This window comes from Mus caroli, unplaced genomic scaffold (assembly GCF_978045245.1).
Source record: "Mus caroli unplaced genomic scaffold, Mus_caroli_1 scaffold_9, whole genome shotgun sequence".
Taxonomy (NCBI): Eukaryota; Metazoa; Chordata; class Mammalia; order Rodentia; family Muridae; genus Mus; species Mus caroli.
In genome coordinates, this window is record NW_028227264.1 from 119,544,844 (window position 1) to 119,560,631 (window position 15,788).

Consider the following 15,788-nt stretch of genomic DNA (forward strand, 5'->3'; position numbering starts at 1 on the left):
AAGAAGTGAGGAGTCTGGACACTGGTGTGTGGGCATATTGTTTCTATCCAGGTGTCCTGCTGCCCTAACCTAAGGAATCCTCTTGTGCCTCAGCTCTCCTCAGCTCTCTTTGTTTCCTTGTTGACAGAGCACTGGTTGCCTTAATACACAGTAGCCATGCTGCTCTTTTATTAGACTGAGCTATGTGTTTAAACCTCTATGTTTGTCCAAACTTCATTTGCTGTTCAATTTTTACATCTCCCTCTTTTAAATACCCAAAGAGGTGATTTTTTAAAGTAAATATGTGGTATATATTTTAAAACATTATTTGGGGGACTTAGAAAAGAGCTCAGTCAGCAATATTTGCCATGCAAATATTAGGAGCTGGAATAAAGGCCCAGAACTCACATCCTAGAGCACACAAGCTTTTAATCCAAGTCTGGAGGAACTGAGCCTGGCAGGTCCCTGGAGTTCACTGGCAAACCAGTCTAGCTTAATTAGCTGGCCCTGGGTCCCAGGAAGTGACCCTATCTCAAGAGATAAAGTGGAACCAGCTAAATGGCTTATCCGATAAAAGCTGGTAGTGTGAATTCCATCACTGCAGCCTAGAGATGAAAGGAAAGAACCTACTCCTACAAGCTGTCCTTTGATGTGTGTATGTATACCATCATACACACACAAACACACACACAGACACATACACATATACACACACGGAGAGCGAATACATGAAACAGACAGACAGATTTTTGCAGAAGACAAAGTGGGCATTGCCCCAAAAGCAAGACTAGAGCTTGACCTCTAACCTCCACATGCACGTGCATATCCATGCACAGCATCTGTGTGTGCAGTGCATGTACACCTCTGGTGCACAACACACACACACACACACACACACACACACACACACACACACACACACCTGACAGTTCCCGAGGTCTTGCTAAGTGGTTACTACTCATTTGTCTTATTTCAGATCCGACTCTCAGCCATCTAGCATGTGCTGACTTCTGACCATAAACATACAGCCCAGTGTAGCTGAGGATGCTTGCGCCAGTTCACAAGGCCTTTGAGCCATTAATTCTCCCGGGAGGACCTGACCTTCTCTCACAGTCTTAGGAGGCTGAGCTTCCTAAGCACTAAGAACTATTTTCAGGTCGGCAGACACTTGCTCTTACGTTAGCGGTTTCTCTGCCTCCGCAGTGCCTGGTGGGAACGTATCCGTTTCCTGGATGGATGGTTTATTGAACTCTGGAAAGCCTGACAGTGCCTGTTTTAAGCCTGAGAAGGAATGTCAGTGCCTTTGGAAGGATGATAGGCTGTGGTGGTCGGGCAGTAGCTGTGAGTGACATGCCTGGCCATTTTAGCAGCTGGGGCAAGCATTTCTTACCTTTGAGGTAAACAGTTCTACTTTCCCAATGTTTAGCCCTTTAAATAACAGTCTGACTGTCTGCACTCTCTGAAGCAAGAGAAGGTATAGCCTTGATTTCTCTGAAAAAAAATTTCCCCCTGAAGTCTTCACATTAGCAGTGACCATGGGAATAACCTAGAAGTTCCACAGAAAGGACCTAGTGGCATCTGACAGTGTAGCAAGTCCGCATGCCTGAGCTCAGGGGCCCTTTATAAAATGTTGTGGGCTGCTTTTCTTTTCCTTTATTTTAAAGTTAATTTTTTTCTTTGTCATTTAGCGGTACGGATGCCCTACAAACTTATGCTAGGAGCCCTCTCGCTCCTTTTCCGAAAGGCATGTGTAAATGTCTATAGAAACTATGTCAGCCTGTCAAATTAATTCTGAGACCTGTCATATGAGCCCCAATCTGGTCACGTCCTGTTCCTATTCCTTGGCAGGGCTTCAGTTCCCTCACGTAGCTTTGAGCTCTAACTTCCCCTGAATTAAATTTGTGGTAAAACATGACTCTGCAGAGGGTCAAGCAAAGCGGGGACCGCCTTCACAGCAGCAAAACTATAGAACTCATGCATCGCCTATCGAGATCTAGTTAAAAAGCTAAATCAATTAAGGCGGTGTACGACCATGTTCTCGCACAGTGCTAGGGATGTTTCTAACTAGGGCAGCCAGGGGATGAAAAAAGACAGACACATGGACACAGAAAAGCCAGGATCCAGTGGTCTGGGCTCTGTGATGGAGAAGCCAGAGCACCTGGGAAACTCGGTATCCTTTTTTACATACAGTTGAGCAAGGAGGTGGGGTTCGTGCATCCAGCTGCCTGAGGTAGTTGATATTATGGTATATAACTGGCATAGCTAATGTCAGTAGAATTCTCTGCCAGGGGCCAGTCTTCAGTCTACTACACATGGCAGTAGGCAGAAAACTATGGTAGACATCTTCAGAGCATACTGTCCACAAATGCTTGGATCAGAGAGGGGTCCTGCCACCTGGCTGAGCCTCCCTGTGGGAGCTTTTGTCATTCTCATGGGTGTGAGGCCTTTGGGGCCCTTGACATGGCTGCACTTACATCAGATAGTACAAATCCACTTAAGGCTTTAGTCAATCCCTACAGTGTGGTCCTGACATTGCAAAGAACTAGCCAATAGAACCAAATGCTCAGAAATAGATATGTAGACAAGAATAAGCAGACATGTGACTTGGGTGGTATTATCATGCAAAAAGAGGAAAAAAATATACCTGTTTAATTAAAGTGAAATAAACTCCAGATGGGCTATCTCAATGTGAAATTAAATCAAAGACTGTAGGGAAAAACATAGGAGAATATCATCATGATGTTTAAAAAAAAAAAAAAAAGTTTACGTAACCTAAAAATTGAGTAATTAAAAATTCCTAAACCCAAGCCTGTTATCACATATACAGAATCCCAAATTAATTTAGACATCAATTTTATGTGCATAATTGTCTTATTTGCTTTTATGTGCATGTCTGTGCACTACTTCCGTGCCTGGTGCCCATGGAATCCAGAAGATGGTGTTGAAGCTCAGGGAATTGGTGTTATGAATGGATGTAAATAGCTGTTTGGGTGCTGGGAACTGAACTTGGATCCTCTGGAAGAGGAGAAAGTGTTCCTAACCACTGGATTAACTCTCCAGTCCTAGCGTCAGGGTTTTATAAGTCTAACAAAGCAGTCAGTCAGATATTGTAACGAGAAGACAAAGAAAGGAAGGCACCCTTGAGCAGACGATAGAAGAATCAAACAGCCAATAAGTCCATGAAAAGCTAGCTACTGAGTCATCAAGTAAATGTAGATTGGTACGCAATATAATAGCACCACACACTGAGCTGAGCAGACTGTATGTTGGAGTTGGGGATTCCACCTCCTGTCCTTGTGCTTGCACGGAAAACAGCTCACTCACCAGGCATCTCCCAGATCCCATTTTAAACTTTTTTTTTAATTGCTAATTTTCTTTTATGTTATCTTCTAGAAACACAGCCCATGAAAAAGTAGGTCAGAGTGCACCTTCCATGTTCAAATAAGTTTCATCATAAGTCCTATTTTTTCCTGGAAAGTTAAAGCATATGCTTGCCACGTTCACGGTGCTGGCAGAAGAGACCAAGGCAAGTGAAATTCGTAACATGCCCGAGGCCACCTTGAGGTTGGATAAATCCTGGTTGGTGATGGATCTTAGCCCCTGTGGCATGCTTATCCTGAGGGTTTCATCGACTGTGCAGTCACTATACTTCCTATTTTAATATAGCTGAATTTCTAAAATGCGCTGCTTACGGTATTTTTAAACCTTTTACGTGAGGTGCAACAGCACAGAGAATGCATAAATCCTGAGTTCCCATGCAATACCGTCTCAGAAAGTCAGCACATCTAAGCAATCACGTCCAGGGTTGGAATAAGATCCGCATCAGAACCTCCACTCCTGTACACTCCACTCGCTCTCCCAGCCCAAGAATAGCCATCAGTCTGACTTCCAACAGAATACGCTAACTTTGTTTCATTTTATACTTCAAAATAAACTCAAGTTTGGCTTCTTACATTCAATATAGTTTGCGTGAGATTCATATTCAAGTTGCTGGGGTTTGATTTTGATAATTTGTTCTCTTTGTTGTACAATACTGCACAAAGCAAATATGTCCACAATTCATTTATTTTAATGCTTAGGTATTTCTTTGTTTTGCTTTGATATAAATTCCTATGCGAATCCATAACTACGGTTGCCATAGGGTGGGGTTTTGCTTGCCGTCCACAGATAATGACAAGGGGCTTCTGACAACTTTGGGCTCATATTGGATGCTTGGTCCCAGTTGGTGGAACTGTTTGGGAAGAATTAGGGTGTGTGGCCTTGTTGCAGGAGGTGTGGCCTTGTTGGAAGAGGTGTGCTACTGGAGGTGGGCTTTGAGGTTTGGAAAGACTTGCTGTCTTAGTCAAGGTTTCTATTCCTACACAAACATCATGACTAAGAAGCAAGTTGGGGAGGAAAGGCTTTATTCAGATTATACTTCCACATTGCTGTTCATCACCAAAAGAAGTCAGGACTGGAACTCAAGCAGGTCAGGGAGCAGGAGCTGATGCAGAGGCCATGGAGGGATGCTACTTACTGGCTTGCTTCCCCTAACTTGCTCAGCCTGATTTCTTATAAAACCTAGGACTACCAGCCCAGGGATGGCACCACCCACAATGGTCCCTCCCTCCCTTGATCACTAATTGAGAAAATGCCTTACAGCTGGATCTCATGGAGGCATTTCCTCAAGGGAGGCTCCTATCTCAGTGATAGTCCCAGCTTGTGTCTGGTTGACACTCAAACTCAGCCAGTACACTTGCCATTCCCAGTCTCTCTTTCGCTCTCAGCTCTGCCCTCTCTGTTCTCTCCCCCCTCCTCTTTACCCTCTCCTCTCCTCTCCTCTCCTCTCCTCTCCTCTCCTCTCCTCTCCTCTCCTCTCCTCTCCTCTCCTCTCCTCTCCTCTCCTCTCCTCTCCTCCTGTTATGCCCTTGTTCCGCCATCCCAGAGTCTAACTCTATGAAACTCTAAGCCCAAATTAATACTTTGCTTCATACATTGCCTTGGCCATGGTGTCTTATTACAGTAATAAAAAGTAATGAAGAAGGCCTCCAACGACAGCTGTATGCATTCTGGTTGCTTCACGTGGTCACAGGAGCCATTCTGTTTACTGTGTGGTAATAACCCAAATCTGTTGCCTGGGCATGGGACAAATGAGTCAGGCAGATCCTGCAGCCTTGATGGGTAGCCAGTGTAACCAAATTAGCAAGCTCCAGAGTCAATGAGAGACTATCTCAAAACATCTGGTGGCCAGCGAGAGAAGGCACCTGACAGTGGCCCATGGCCGGCATGTATACACATACGCAAGCACTCCCTCCTGCTTACACACAGAGAGATTAGCAAGCTAACATTAAACATTTTATTGGTGGTCCACTATACTGAAAATGGTTGGAATTATTACAGGTATTATTTTCAGAGAGTATCATTAATAAAAATACTTTTAATCGGTAGATATACTGAAGGTATTTCTACCTGGAAGATTGAGGCCAGGCAAGCTAATGTGGCATATATAGACTTTGTGCTCCACCTGAGAAGTTGTAACCGGCCTCGCATTCATTGAAATGCAGAGCTCAGAGGCAGAAGAACTGATTAACCAAAAAGAAAAAAAAATAAAGAGTGGTTCCCACACAAACAGTCCTCAGCGTAGCTCGTGTAATTACGTAGCCCATAAATCAGCGTAGCGTGGTGCAAATGCCTTAACGACTGAGATGTCTTTAACCATGAATAGTTTATATCTACACGATCCATTTTTTAATCATGTCTGTGGCTAGGTCTTGAGTATTTCTTCCTGAGTTTCCCTCCGTTTCTTTTTCTCCTGTTGACACAATCCACTTCTTCTCTTGCACTTTTTAAAATGCTAGCACCTCATACTTCCACCCTGTCCACTTGCTCCTTCCTCTCCCCCGCATCTTGTTAGCTGTCTCGGCACGCAGCCAGCACTCTGGAGCCCCTACTTTTCAGAAGATCCTGTGAGAATGGAATTGGGTGGCATCAAGGGAAATAGGCTTAGCGCACAAGCTAGTCTTAAGCATCTTGATGGCATTGTGGGAAAACATTTATTATGGAAAGCAATCACCACAAAGAGCTAATGATCAATTAAGCGTTAACACTTGTAGATCCCCTTCTGTGATGCAGAGAGCGACTTCCACAAGTGTAATTCGGGGAAGTGGCACTTGCTAAAATAAGTTCTGTTGTTTTCCTAAAGCCTGTTAAAATAAAGTCAACCGAGAAACATTCAGATTAGATTCTAGTTTATCTGTTGGGCTCAACCTAACCATACCAGTTCACCTTGGTCAGGTCTCACTGCTATTCCCTTGGCACGTGCCATGATTAATTGGTAAGAATTGCAGCCGGGCTGGTTTGGGGGAATTCGCCAAGGGTCAATGCCTTTCTCAGACCTCCAATGCATTCATCTCTTAAGGACCTTTATGTGGATCCCCGTGTGATGCCAGTCTCTGTGAAGAGTTGATGATCCTGCAGGTGGCATATTTACTCAACTTTTTCCAGGTGTTTTAGTATCTGTTCTATCTAGAAGAAATCGGAGTTGTTTCCCCTTCAAGGGACTGTGCGTTAACTCTTCAGGCATTGCATCAAGTCGGGTAGTTCACAGTCCTATATCATGAGGCACTTCTTGGAATTCTTTGCACTGACTTTGAAGTTATAAGTCCCTCCTTCTCATTTGTGCTCTCCATTCATGGGTACCCATGGTTGCAAGAATAGCCATCAAAGAGTTCCAGGTATGGATTACCATGATGCCCAATACAAATCCTGTATCATCAGGACCACTGGCCCTGTGCCTAAAGTAACTCATGGCTATTCATTCCTTAGCTCATTTCACTGATACATAAGTGAGCACCCATCATGTATGAGCTTGCCTTGTAGACACTGTAGAGTTACTAGCATGAATGGAAAATAGAAATTCCCAAGCTATGTGTATGAATTGAAAATAGGAATCCCAGACTTTATGGAGTCATTAATTAGCAGCAACTTAGAAAACAACTGTTGAATATCATATACTTAAAAACATTGCAAAACAAAACCATATGGCTCCATTAGAGTATGTCACGGGCGGGTTGGCATGGGCTTGCAGGTTCTGGCAGGAATCCCTGTAGATGTGGCATTAGAGCAGAACAGGGAAAGACAGACCAGCTGAGGGTTGCAATAGCCTAGGTGGTGAGAAGAATGTATACTATTGTGAAGTAGAGGGCACATGATAGTTCTGAAGAAGTGAAAGAGCAGACAGGTCCTGGAAGATAGAGAACAAGAATAGCATGGTGGAAAATGAAGCTGAAGCCACAAGCAGCATCCGGATCACACAGGTCCACATGGTTAGTAAGATCTTTTTCCCCCCCAAAGAAAGGTTGTAGGTAAGGGGCTAAAATAAGAGTTCATCTTTGAAAGATTACTTTGAATTGGGAAGGGGAAAATCCTGAGAGGATTCTGGGATATAAAATGGTGGCAACTTGAACTAAAAAGGTGTCTTAGTTATCGTTTGACCGCTGTGAACAGATACCATGACCGAGGCAAGTCTTCTAAAGGACAGCATTTAATTGGGGCTGGCTTACAGGTTCAGAGGTTCAGTCCATTATCAATCAAGGCAGGAGGATGGCAGCATCCAGGCAGGCATGGTGCAGGCAGAGCTGAGAGTTCTACATCTTCATCTGAAGGCTGCTAGAATTCTGGCTCCCAGGCAGTTAGGATGAGAGTTTTAAAGCCCACACCCACAATGACACACCTACTACAACAAGGCCACACCCACTACAACAAGGCCACACCCACTACAACAAGGCCACACCTCCTAATGGTGCCATTCCCTGGACTAAACATAAAAACCATCATAAAAGGTAATTATGGATCTAACAAGAAAAGGTAAATTTGAGTGTTATTTCAAGTAGACTCAAGATGAATTAGTGGTGACAACAGGGAAGATGGTGTTGGGAAGTGGTTCCTGGGCTCAGGTTTGTAAGATGTAGAACAGTGTGAACCATCATGGGAAGAAGCAAGTCAGGAGAAGTGACAGAAAAATGACAAAAGTGACATACTCACCATTCAGACCTGCTTATGACCTAGTGAAGGATCATTCTACATAGCTGCAGAACTCGGTGGAGATGCATGTTGGGAAAGTCACTTTAGTAGTAGCCATAGGGCATGGAATTATGGGCTACCACTGGGAGAAGAGGGGAATGAACTCTTAGCCATCACACTGCTGTCACCCATTCGCAGCCGTTTTCACATGGGATCTAGATTCTCCTCTCCTCCCTGATCTTTCCCTGCACAAGTGCAAATCGCAACCTGATATCATCTCTTAGAAAGTCGCCGTTTGATATGAAGACTTTATGTTATGTGATGTTATGTCCAAAGGATGGACACCATCCCTTAAACTGTTCCTTAATGTTCTTTACATCCTACAACAATTCTAATCCTGTGACATCTCCTTCCATCGTCATGAACGTCAGTTGTCTAGAACCTCCTTTGTGTTCATGGTCTCACCTCCTCTCATCAGTAGACGTCTCAGATGTCGGTTCTGGCTATTGTGTGTTACGTGAAGTCAGTTCCCAGCCTTCCTTGATGTTTATCTGGCTGACCAGTGGCCTCCAACTTAGGTGGCATCACAGTTGCCCTGTAGACTTGTTGCTTGTGTAGATAGCCCGTAGAACTAGGAATGAAGAAGATGGGTGGGCTGGGCTCTTCAGCAGTCAGTAGCTGCAGCTGTGTGGTGAATGCACCAAGGACCATGTTCTCGGCCACTGCCTCCGAAGCTGCCTCTTCCCTCTGCTATAGCTTTCTACTTCTTGGCTCAGAATTTGGAATCATTCTGCTTTAAAAGAGACTCACTGCTCCCACGTTGATGTCCCCCAGGTAGAAATACTGCATATATCTGTACATACTTAACAAGAGCACTCCTTGAAGGGAAACCTTGATTCTAGTTTCCAATCACCTAGATATGCCAGAGTAGCTATAAGGTGGTCTTGTTCCCCTCTAAATTAATGGTGGCAAAGGGTATGGAGTGATCTGCCTCAGCTACGGGATAGTCCATCTCTATCACTTCTTCCTACAAAAATGCCTAATATCTAATCTTTACGATAATTAAAATGTTACATCCAAACAAGGATATGAATGTCAATATTTTGATACATCTAGAGGATTGGGGGGGGGGGAGTGATTATAAAGAATTTTTATCTCCTGATAGACTCTTTTAAAGCTGGTCCTTCATCATGATGGAGGCTGTATGTAAGAGTGTCCATTACCCAAAGCACATGGAGCAAAATGAAGAATGTGTTCGACCTGAATTTTTTCTGATTTTTAAATCCTTTGCACATATGTAATAAAGTTGTAGAGAGATCAGACAAGTATAAGCATGGAACTCACTTATGATTCATAGATACATTATACACACAGTTTAAAGTAATTTTCTGCCATGTTTTAAAATAAATTTGTTCATAAACCATTTCATGTTGTGAAATTTTCCACCATAGCGCCAAGCAGGAAAAAAAATTAACAGATTAAGTAATAAATAACACGGAAGCTTCATTGCTTTCATTTTCAGAGCAAAATAATTTTATTATCAGATACAGCAGAGCAATGAAGAAGAACACAAGTGATCACCATCCCACAGACCTGCTTCATAGCTTTTTTCAACCACACTCAGAGTTAAGGAACTGGTTTGATAAATAGCAATTGATCATTCTAAAATTCTACAAAGATGATATGACTTTTTTTTTAACCCTAGATTATAGCTCACTGTAACATCAGAAGGCCAGGGAAATTAGCCCAAGGTAGTAGCCGCTATAGAGTGGGGTTCAGGAATAAAGTAACAATAGCATAACACCTCGGAACCAAAAACATGTCTTGGTAGAGTAAGGCCACTGGCTCGTCCCAGCTGTCATGCATGAGAATGGAGGCTCAAGTGGCAGGAGCAGCGACTGGCCCTAAAGAACAGAGATTGTCACCTTTTCAGTACTCAGTATAACTAGTACTCTAGTACTCAGTATAACTAGTAGTCAGTATAGCTAGTACTCAGTATAACTAGTACTCAGTATAACTAGTCACTTAGGAAAGCAGTACATGCAAGAAGCCTTGTGTGTTACTCAGGGTTCTCTAAAGGGTCAGCGCCAATAATATGAATATATCTTTAAAAGGAGTTTATTAGAATTGCTTGTACGATATGACTGGAGTAGTTCAACAATGGCGGTGCTAACACTGGAGAGGCTGAGAACCCAGTTGCTGCTCAATTCATAGGGCTGGATTCCTTAATAGTCCCAGATGGGCACTGTAAGGTTTCCAGGAGAGCCACTGGTTTTCTTTTAATCCACCTTGGAAGCCTAACAATGCCAGATTCTGATAACAATGAAAAAGTATAGCCATAGTGGTGGTAGGCGAGATGAACTCAAAAATAGGGTAGCTGAAGCCACCACTGAGGAGTGAGGGATGAAGCAAAGAGGCTTTCTCCTCAGGCTTTCATCTGCACTGCAACTAGAGGTACTAGCCTCGCATAGCGTGGGCTTTCCCCTTTCAAATAATCTGACCAAGAAAATCACTCACAGTGTACTCCACAGCTTATTCTTTGGGTGGTTCAGTCATGCTGACAAGCAAGATTAACCAAGACTAAGCCCTCCCCTTATCAACTTGATAGTCGTATCTCCTTATGTCATACTTGATTTTCAAATGAAGGTAACAGCTTCGTAATTCCACCTCACACGCTGCTTTAGTTGGTTGGTGTGGCTGTGATGAAACACCATGACCAGAAGCAGCCTGGCCAGGGAAAGGGTTGGTTATTTTTTTGGGGGGAGGGGGTTGTTTTGTTTTGGTTTGGTTTTTGGTTTTTGGTTTTTTGGTTTTTTTTTTTTTTTTTTTTTCTTCAGCTTATAGGTAGGTTAGAGTCTGTCATGAAGGGCAGTCAGGGCAGGAGCTCAGAGCAGCCACCTGGAGGCAGGAACTGAAGCAGAGGCCATGGAAGAGTGTTCTTTTCTGGCTTTCTGTCCATGACCTGTTCAGCCTGCTTTCGTATGCCACCTAGGACTCCCTGTCCATGGATGGCACTGTCACCAGCTGAACTAGACCCTGCCACAGGAGTCTTCAATCAAGAAAACATCCTATAGACTTGCCTGTAGGCAGTCTGATGGAGCTTTCCTCTTACCAGATAACTCTAACTTGTATAAAAAAACAAAACAAAACAAAAAAAAATGTAACCATGACACATAGTATAATTACTGATGTACAAACAAAAACACACTACTTCTCTTAGCCAAGGACTGGTGTCACAGTCCCCTGAGGAATGCTTATTCTTTTAGTGTCCCATAACCTGAATATGATAATATAGATTTACATCCTCAAACCCCTAATATTGTCTCAATAAATGTTACACTGTATAGTAAAGACATAGAGGAATGGAGAAAGATGTGTGTGTGTGTGTGTGTGTGTATGTGTGTGTGTGTGTGTGTACAAACATATTCTTAACAAAATTGGACTGAAATTCCTGAGGCAACTGCAGTCTTCATTTCTGAAGCTTGTCATGTAGCCTTAGATAACATTTTTAACTAACTTACTCTACTGCCCATTCTGTATTTCCTCCACCTTTGTCAAGCAACCTGGAGGGGTTATTCATACCCTCGTGCTGTCTAAATTGGATTGTTGTAGGTCCCCACTGACCTCAATCACAGGGCATGGTTAACACTGAGAAATGCGCTAAAGGATCTTCTGCACCCCAGACATCCCCTTCCTTGCTTCCATTGTAGAAAACCAGTTCAATTTCCTCTGGAAGTCTGGATCAATCACCCATTCTAGCACTATAAATTCTTTCTTAGCAGTTTTGACCTCTAGGTTATCAGGAGCCTCTTGTCACCATGCTTGAGGCCTTAGCTTCTAGCCACTCCCGTTCCTCCTGGCAAAAAGTCTCATTTCTTACCCTAGAACCAAAACTTCTAGGTCAACAGAGCATACATAATGTTGCAAGAACAGAAAATAATTTTCTTCTGTTGGGTCACTAGGTACCATTCCAATTTCCTCCCCGTGAATCCAGGATGTAAGAGAAACAGTGCTATGTTTCAGACACTGAGTTAAAATTTATGTGTCCTTCCGGAAAACTCTGCCCCAGCCATTCAGGCTACTGCCAACTTACTGGTGCCATGTTTATATCCTTAAAGGGACATCCCAACATGTCATCAAGCTTCCGAGTGGTGAGAAACATGTTCAGACCAGTGTATTCCATAAGCATGAGCTCATTGCTGCTCTTCATTGGCAACGAAATGAGTTCACTGTTTAGAAACGTTGCTGTGTGAGGTACCCGGACAGTGAAGGAGGCGTTTTATATGTTCATGCCTTAATCAACCGCCCTATTAATGTGATGTGAGACTATGACCGAGGCAGCTCTTAGAAAAGAAAAGCATTTAATTTAGGGTTTGCTTCTACTTTCAGAGGGTTTGTCCAATGCCATCATGAGGAGCATGGTGGCAGGCAGGCACTGGAACAATAGCTGAGAACTTTAACCCTCATTCCTCCAACAAGGCCACATGACCTAATCCTTCTAATCCTTTCAAACAGCTCTACTCCCTAGTTGACAAAGCATTAAAGTATATTATCTTAGGAAGTGGGTATTCTTCTTCAAACAACCACTGGCCATGAATGGTAGTTTGACAGAAGCATTTTATTCAAAAAAATAAATAAATATATAATTAGAATTATTATCTATCCCAGAGGGACAACTCATTTTCCTTTCCATGGTGAAAGTAGTCCAGTTCAGTCAAACTCCCACCCAGTACCTGGCTAGTCTTTGTATCTGTATTTGGCACTCATCAGACCCAGCCAGGTCAGCCTTGATGATTGAAAACCCATGTTGCTGAGAATACGTGTAACATCAATCACTGCCACTGAAGTCATGTGGTTCATGGTTGTCCTGGGCAATGACAGGGATGTTGGAAGAAATAAATTGCCCACAGTCCACTCTGGGTGGCACCATTCCTCTGGCTGGGATCCTAGACTCTACATTGCGAAAGGGAGCTTAGCGGAAGTATACTCCTCTGCTGACCGTGAATGGATATGACTAGCCGATGCTTTGACTTTAAATCCTGAGCTCAAGTAAATCCTCTATTCCTTAAATAGCTTTCATGAAAGCATTTTGCCACATCAACCGAAAAAGCAACTGAGGTACTTTAAAACTAGGGTCTGTGATATCATCAGCACGGACCTTCGCCTGATTTAAGAGATAGCTTATTTTATCTCACACTGGAGTCAGCTGTCACACACAAACTTTCCAGCTTTACCAGTCAGTGTCTAATACCTGGGCTTTGGCCACAGCAACAAAGATTTTTCACAGAGTCGTGCCTTGGTGGTCAAGGCGTGGTTGCAGAGCAGCAAACTGATTGATAAAATGTCAAACACAGAGCCCCAACAAGCCAGACAAAGACATCTACCAATATGCAGTCCTGCCGATATGATGTGCCCCCGAATGCTTGAGGTCATTGAATAGCAACAACAATAAAAGCATTTAAGGAATGTGTCAATTTATAGTAAAGCTACGGGGCTGAGGAAGCTTTAGTAACTTGTATAAGGTGTCAGGATCCAAATATTGTAGAAATTATCATTAAATTTTTTAATCTATTTCCAGGGCTCTTTCCAATATTATAGCAGTCTCTTCCATGCTTGAAAGGGCACCGGAGACTTTGGGGTAGGCGAGGAAGGGGTAATTTCACTATATATCCCTAGATGACCTGGAACTCTCTATATGGACCAGGCTGTCCTTGAACTCAGAAATCTACCTGCCTCTGCCTCTGCCTCTGCCTCTGCCTCTGCCTCTGCCTCTGCCTCTGCCTCTGCCTCTGCCTCTGCCTCTGCCTCTGCCTCTGCCTCTGCCTCTGCCTCCTCTGCCTCCTCTGCCTCCTCTGCCTCCTCTGCCTCCTCTGCCTCCTCTGCCTCCTCTGCCTCCTCTGCCTCCTCTGCCTCCTCTGCCTCCTCTGCCTCCTCTGCCTCCTCTGCCTCCTCTGCCTCCTCTGCCTCCTCTGCCTCCTCTGCCTCCTCTGCCTCCTCTGCCTCCTCTGCCTCCTCTGCCTCCTCTGCCTCCTCTGCCTCCTCTGCCTCCTCTGCCTCCTCTGCCTCCTCTGCCTCCTCTGCCTCCTCTGCCTCCTCTGCCTCCTCTGCCTCCTCTGCCTCCTCTGCCTCCTCTGCCTCTGCCTCTGCCTCTGCCTCTGCCTCTGCCTCTGCCTCTGCCTCTGCCTCTGCCTCTGCCTCTGCCTCTGCCTCTGCCTCTGCCTCCTGAGTGTTGTAATTAAAGGATGGTTTCAAAGATCTTTTACTTGTTTATTAATTTAACAGCTTCCAACTACACATATCCTAGTCCTAATCACTATGCTGGGCCCTGAGAACATGGTGATTGGCCAGACACTGTGTCTGCCTTCAGAATAGGCTTACAATCAGGCAATAAACAGAGGTGTGTGACCACATGCAAGGAGGTGTATACTCTAGCAAGGGGAGTAATTCTGGTTGTGGGAACACATATGAAAATACCACACCAGACTGTGAATTGGGAAGAGCTATCCAGAGGTTTTGATGTTTATATCAAAATTTTCAAAGGTGAGTAGGAGTTGAAATAGTATTTTAAGCTCAAAATAAACCAAATACAAAGTCACTCCTGAGAGGGAGACATCCCTAATTCAGGTCTCACATGTTTACAAATTACATCCAGTATGCCTACTAGTGGACAATTTAGAGATATCATCTACATATAGTCTCTATCTATCTATCTATCTATCATCTACAATTTATCTCTCATCTAATATCTATCTTTCTATCTGCCTATCATATCTATCTTTTATCTATCATCTATAATTTATCTATCATCTAGTATCTATCTATCATCTATAATCTATCCATCATCTAATATCTATCATTTATAATTTATCTCTCATCTAATATCTATATCTACCTATCATATCTATCATTTATCTATAATCTGCCATCTCTCTCTCCATAATCTATCATCTATCTACCTATTATATCTATCATTTATCTATCTATCATCTATCAATCTATCTATCTGTCTATCAATCATCTTTCTATCTCTCCCATTTTCCCTCTTTTCTATCTCTCATCCATCCTTTCTCCATCTACCCCACCCATCTATGTAGTCATCCATTTGTCCATCACCCCATGAATCAATACACATACTTATGTACATACATAGTGAATCCTGGTTATGTATTGAATTAGTTGATTTTAAAGAAAACTCTAAGATATTCCAGGCATTGTTCCAGGCAGCGTAGAGAGCAAAGGGATCAATAAGATGTTATCCTAATTGGCACAGAGATTAAAATCTAACTCCAGGGACTGGTGCATGTACACATTATGACAGCTGAATGGAGAAGGTACCCTCGGGCTGTGGGGATAATATGGATTATCAAACTAGCATTAGACTAAATATTCATTATCTTTTTGTTTGTTTACTTGGTCTGTTCTGTTCTGTTTTCTGAAATGTATCCTTTGACAGATTCTGTGGCGACAGCATCCGGGCCACTACTAGTTGAAGTTGCCAAAACTCCAGGTGCCAGCCTTGGGGTTGCCCTAACTACCTCCGTGTGCTGTAACAAGCAGGTCATTGTCATAGACAAAATCAAATCTGCAAGCATTGCGGACAGGTGAGTGCCACAGCAAGTGTCTGCTTATCGCTGTGTGTGTGCTTAAATATGTATTATACTCACGTGTTCACATAATACACACACTTACATAGTATGTACACTTGTTTTTACACACACACATACACACAGTAAAAAAATTTTTTTAAACACTGTTGATAGTTACTACAAATTTCACATAAGAAAACATTTTATTGTTTGAAACTTAAG

General features: G+C 43.2%; 1 protein-coding gene across 11 annotated transcripts in view; it reads left to right on the forward strand.

Annotated features, from left to right (window-relative positions):
* Positions 1 to 15,788, forward strand: part of Grip1 (glutamate receptor interacting protein 1) — a 639,981-nt gene that overhangs the window by 516,434 nt on the left and 107,759 nt on the right. For all 11 annotated transcript variants that reach the window (XR_015048471.1, XR_015048472.1, XM_085843198.1 and 8 more), the window contains one exon: positions 15,434 to 15,581. Coding sequence is in view for 9 of the 11 variants with exons in the window: in XM_085843198.1 (XP_085699324.1) it covers positions 15,434 to 15,581 (148 nt within the window). In the remaining 2 variants the exon portion in view is untranslated. The remainder of the gene's footprint in view (positions 1 to 15,433; positions 15,582 to 15,788) is intronic.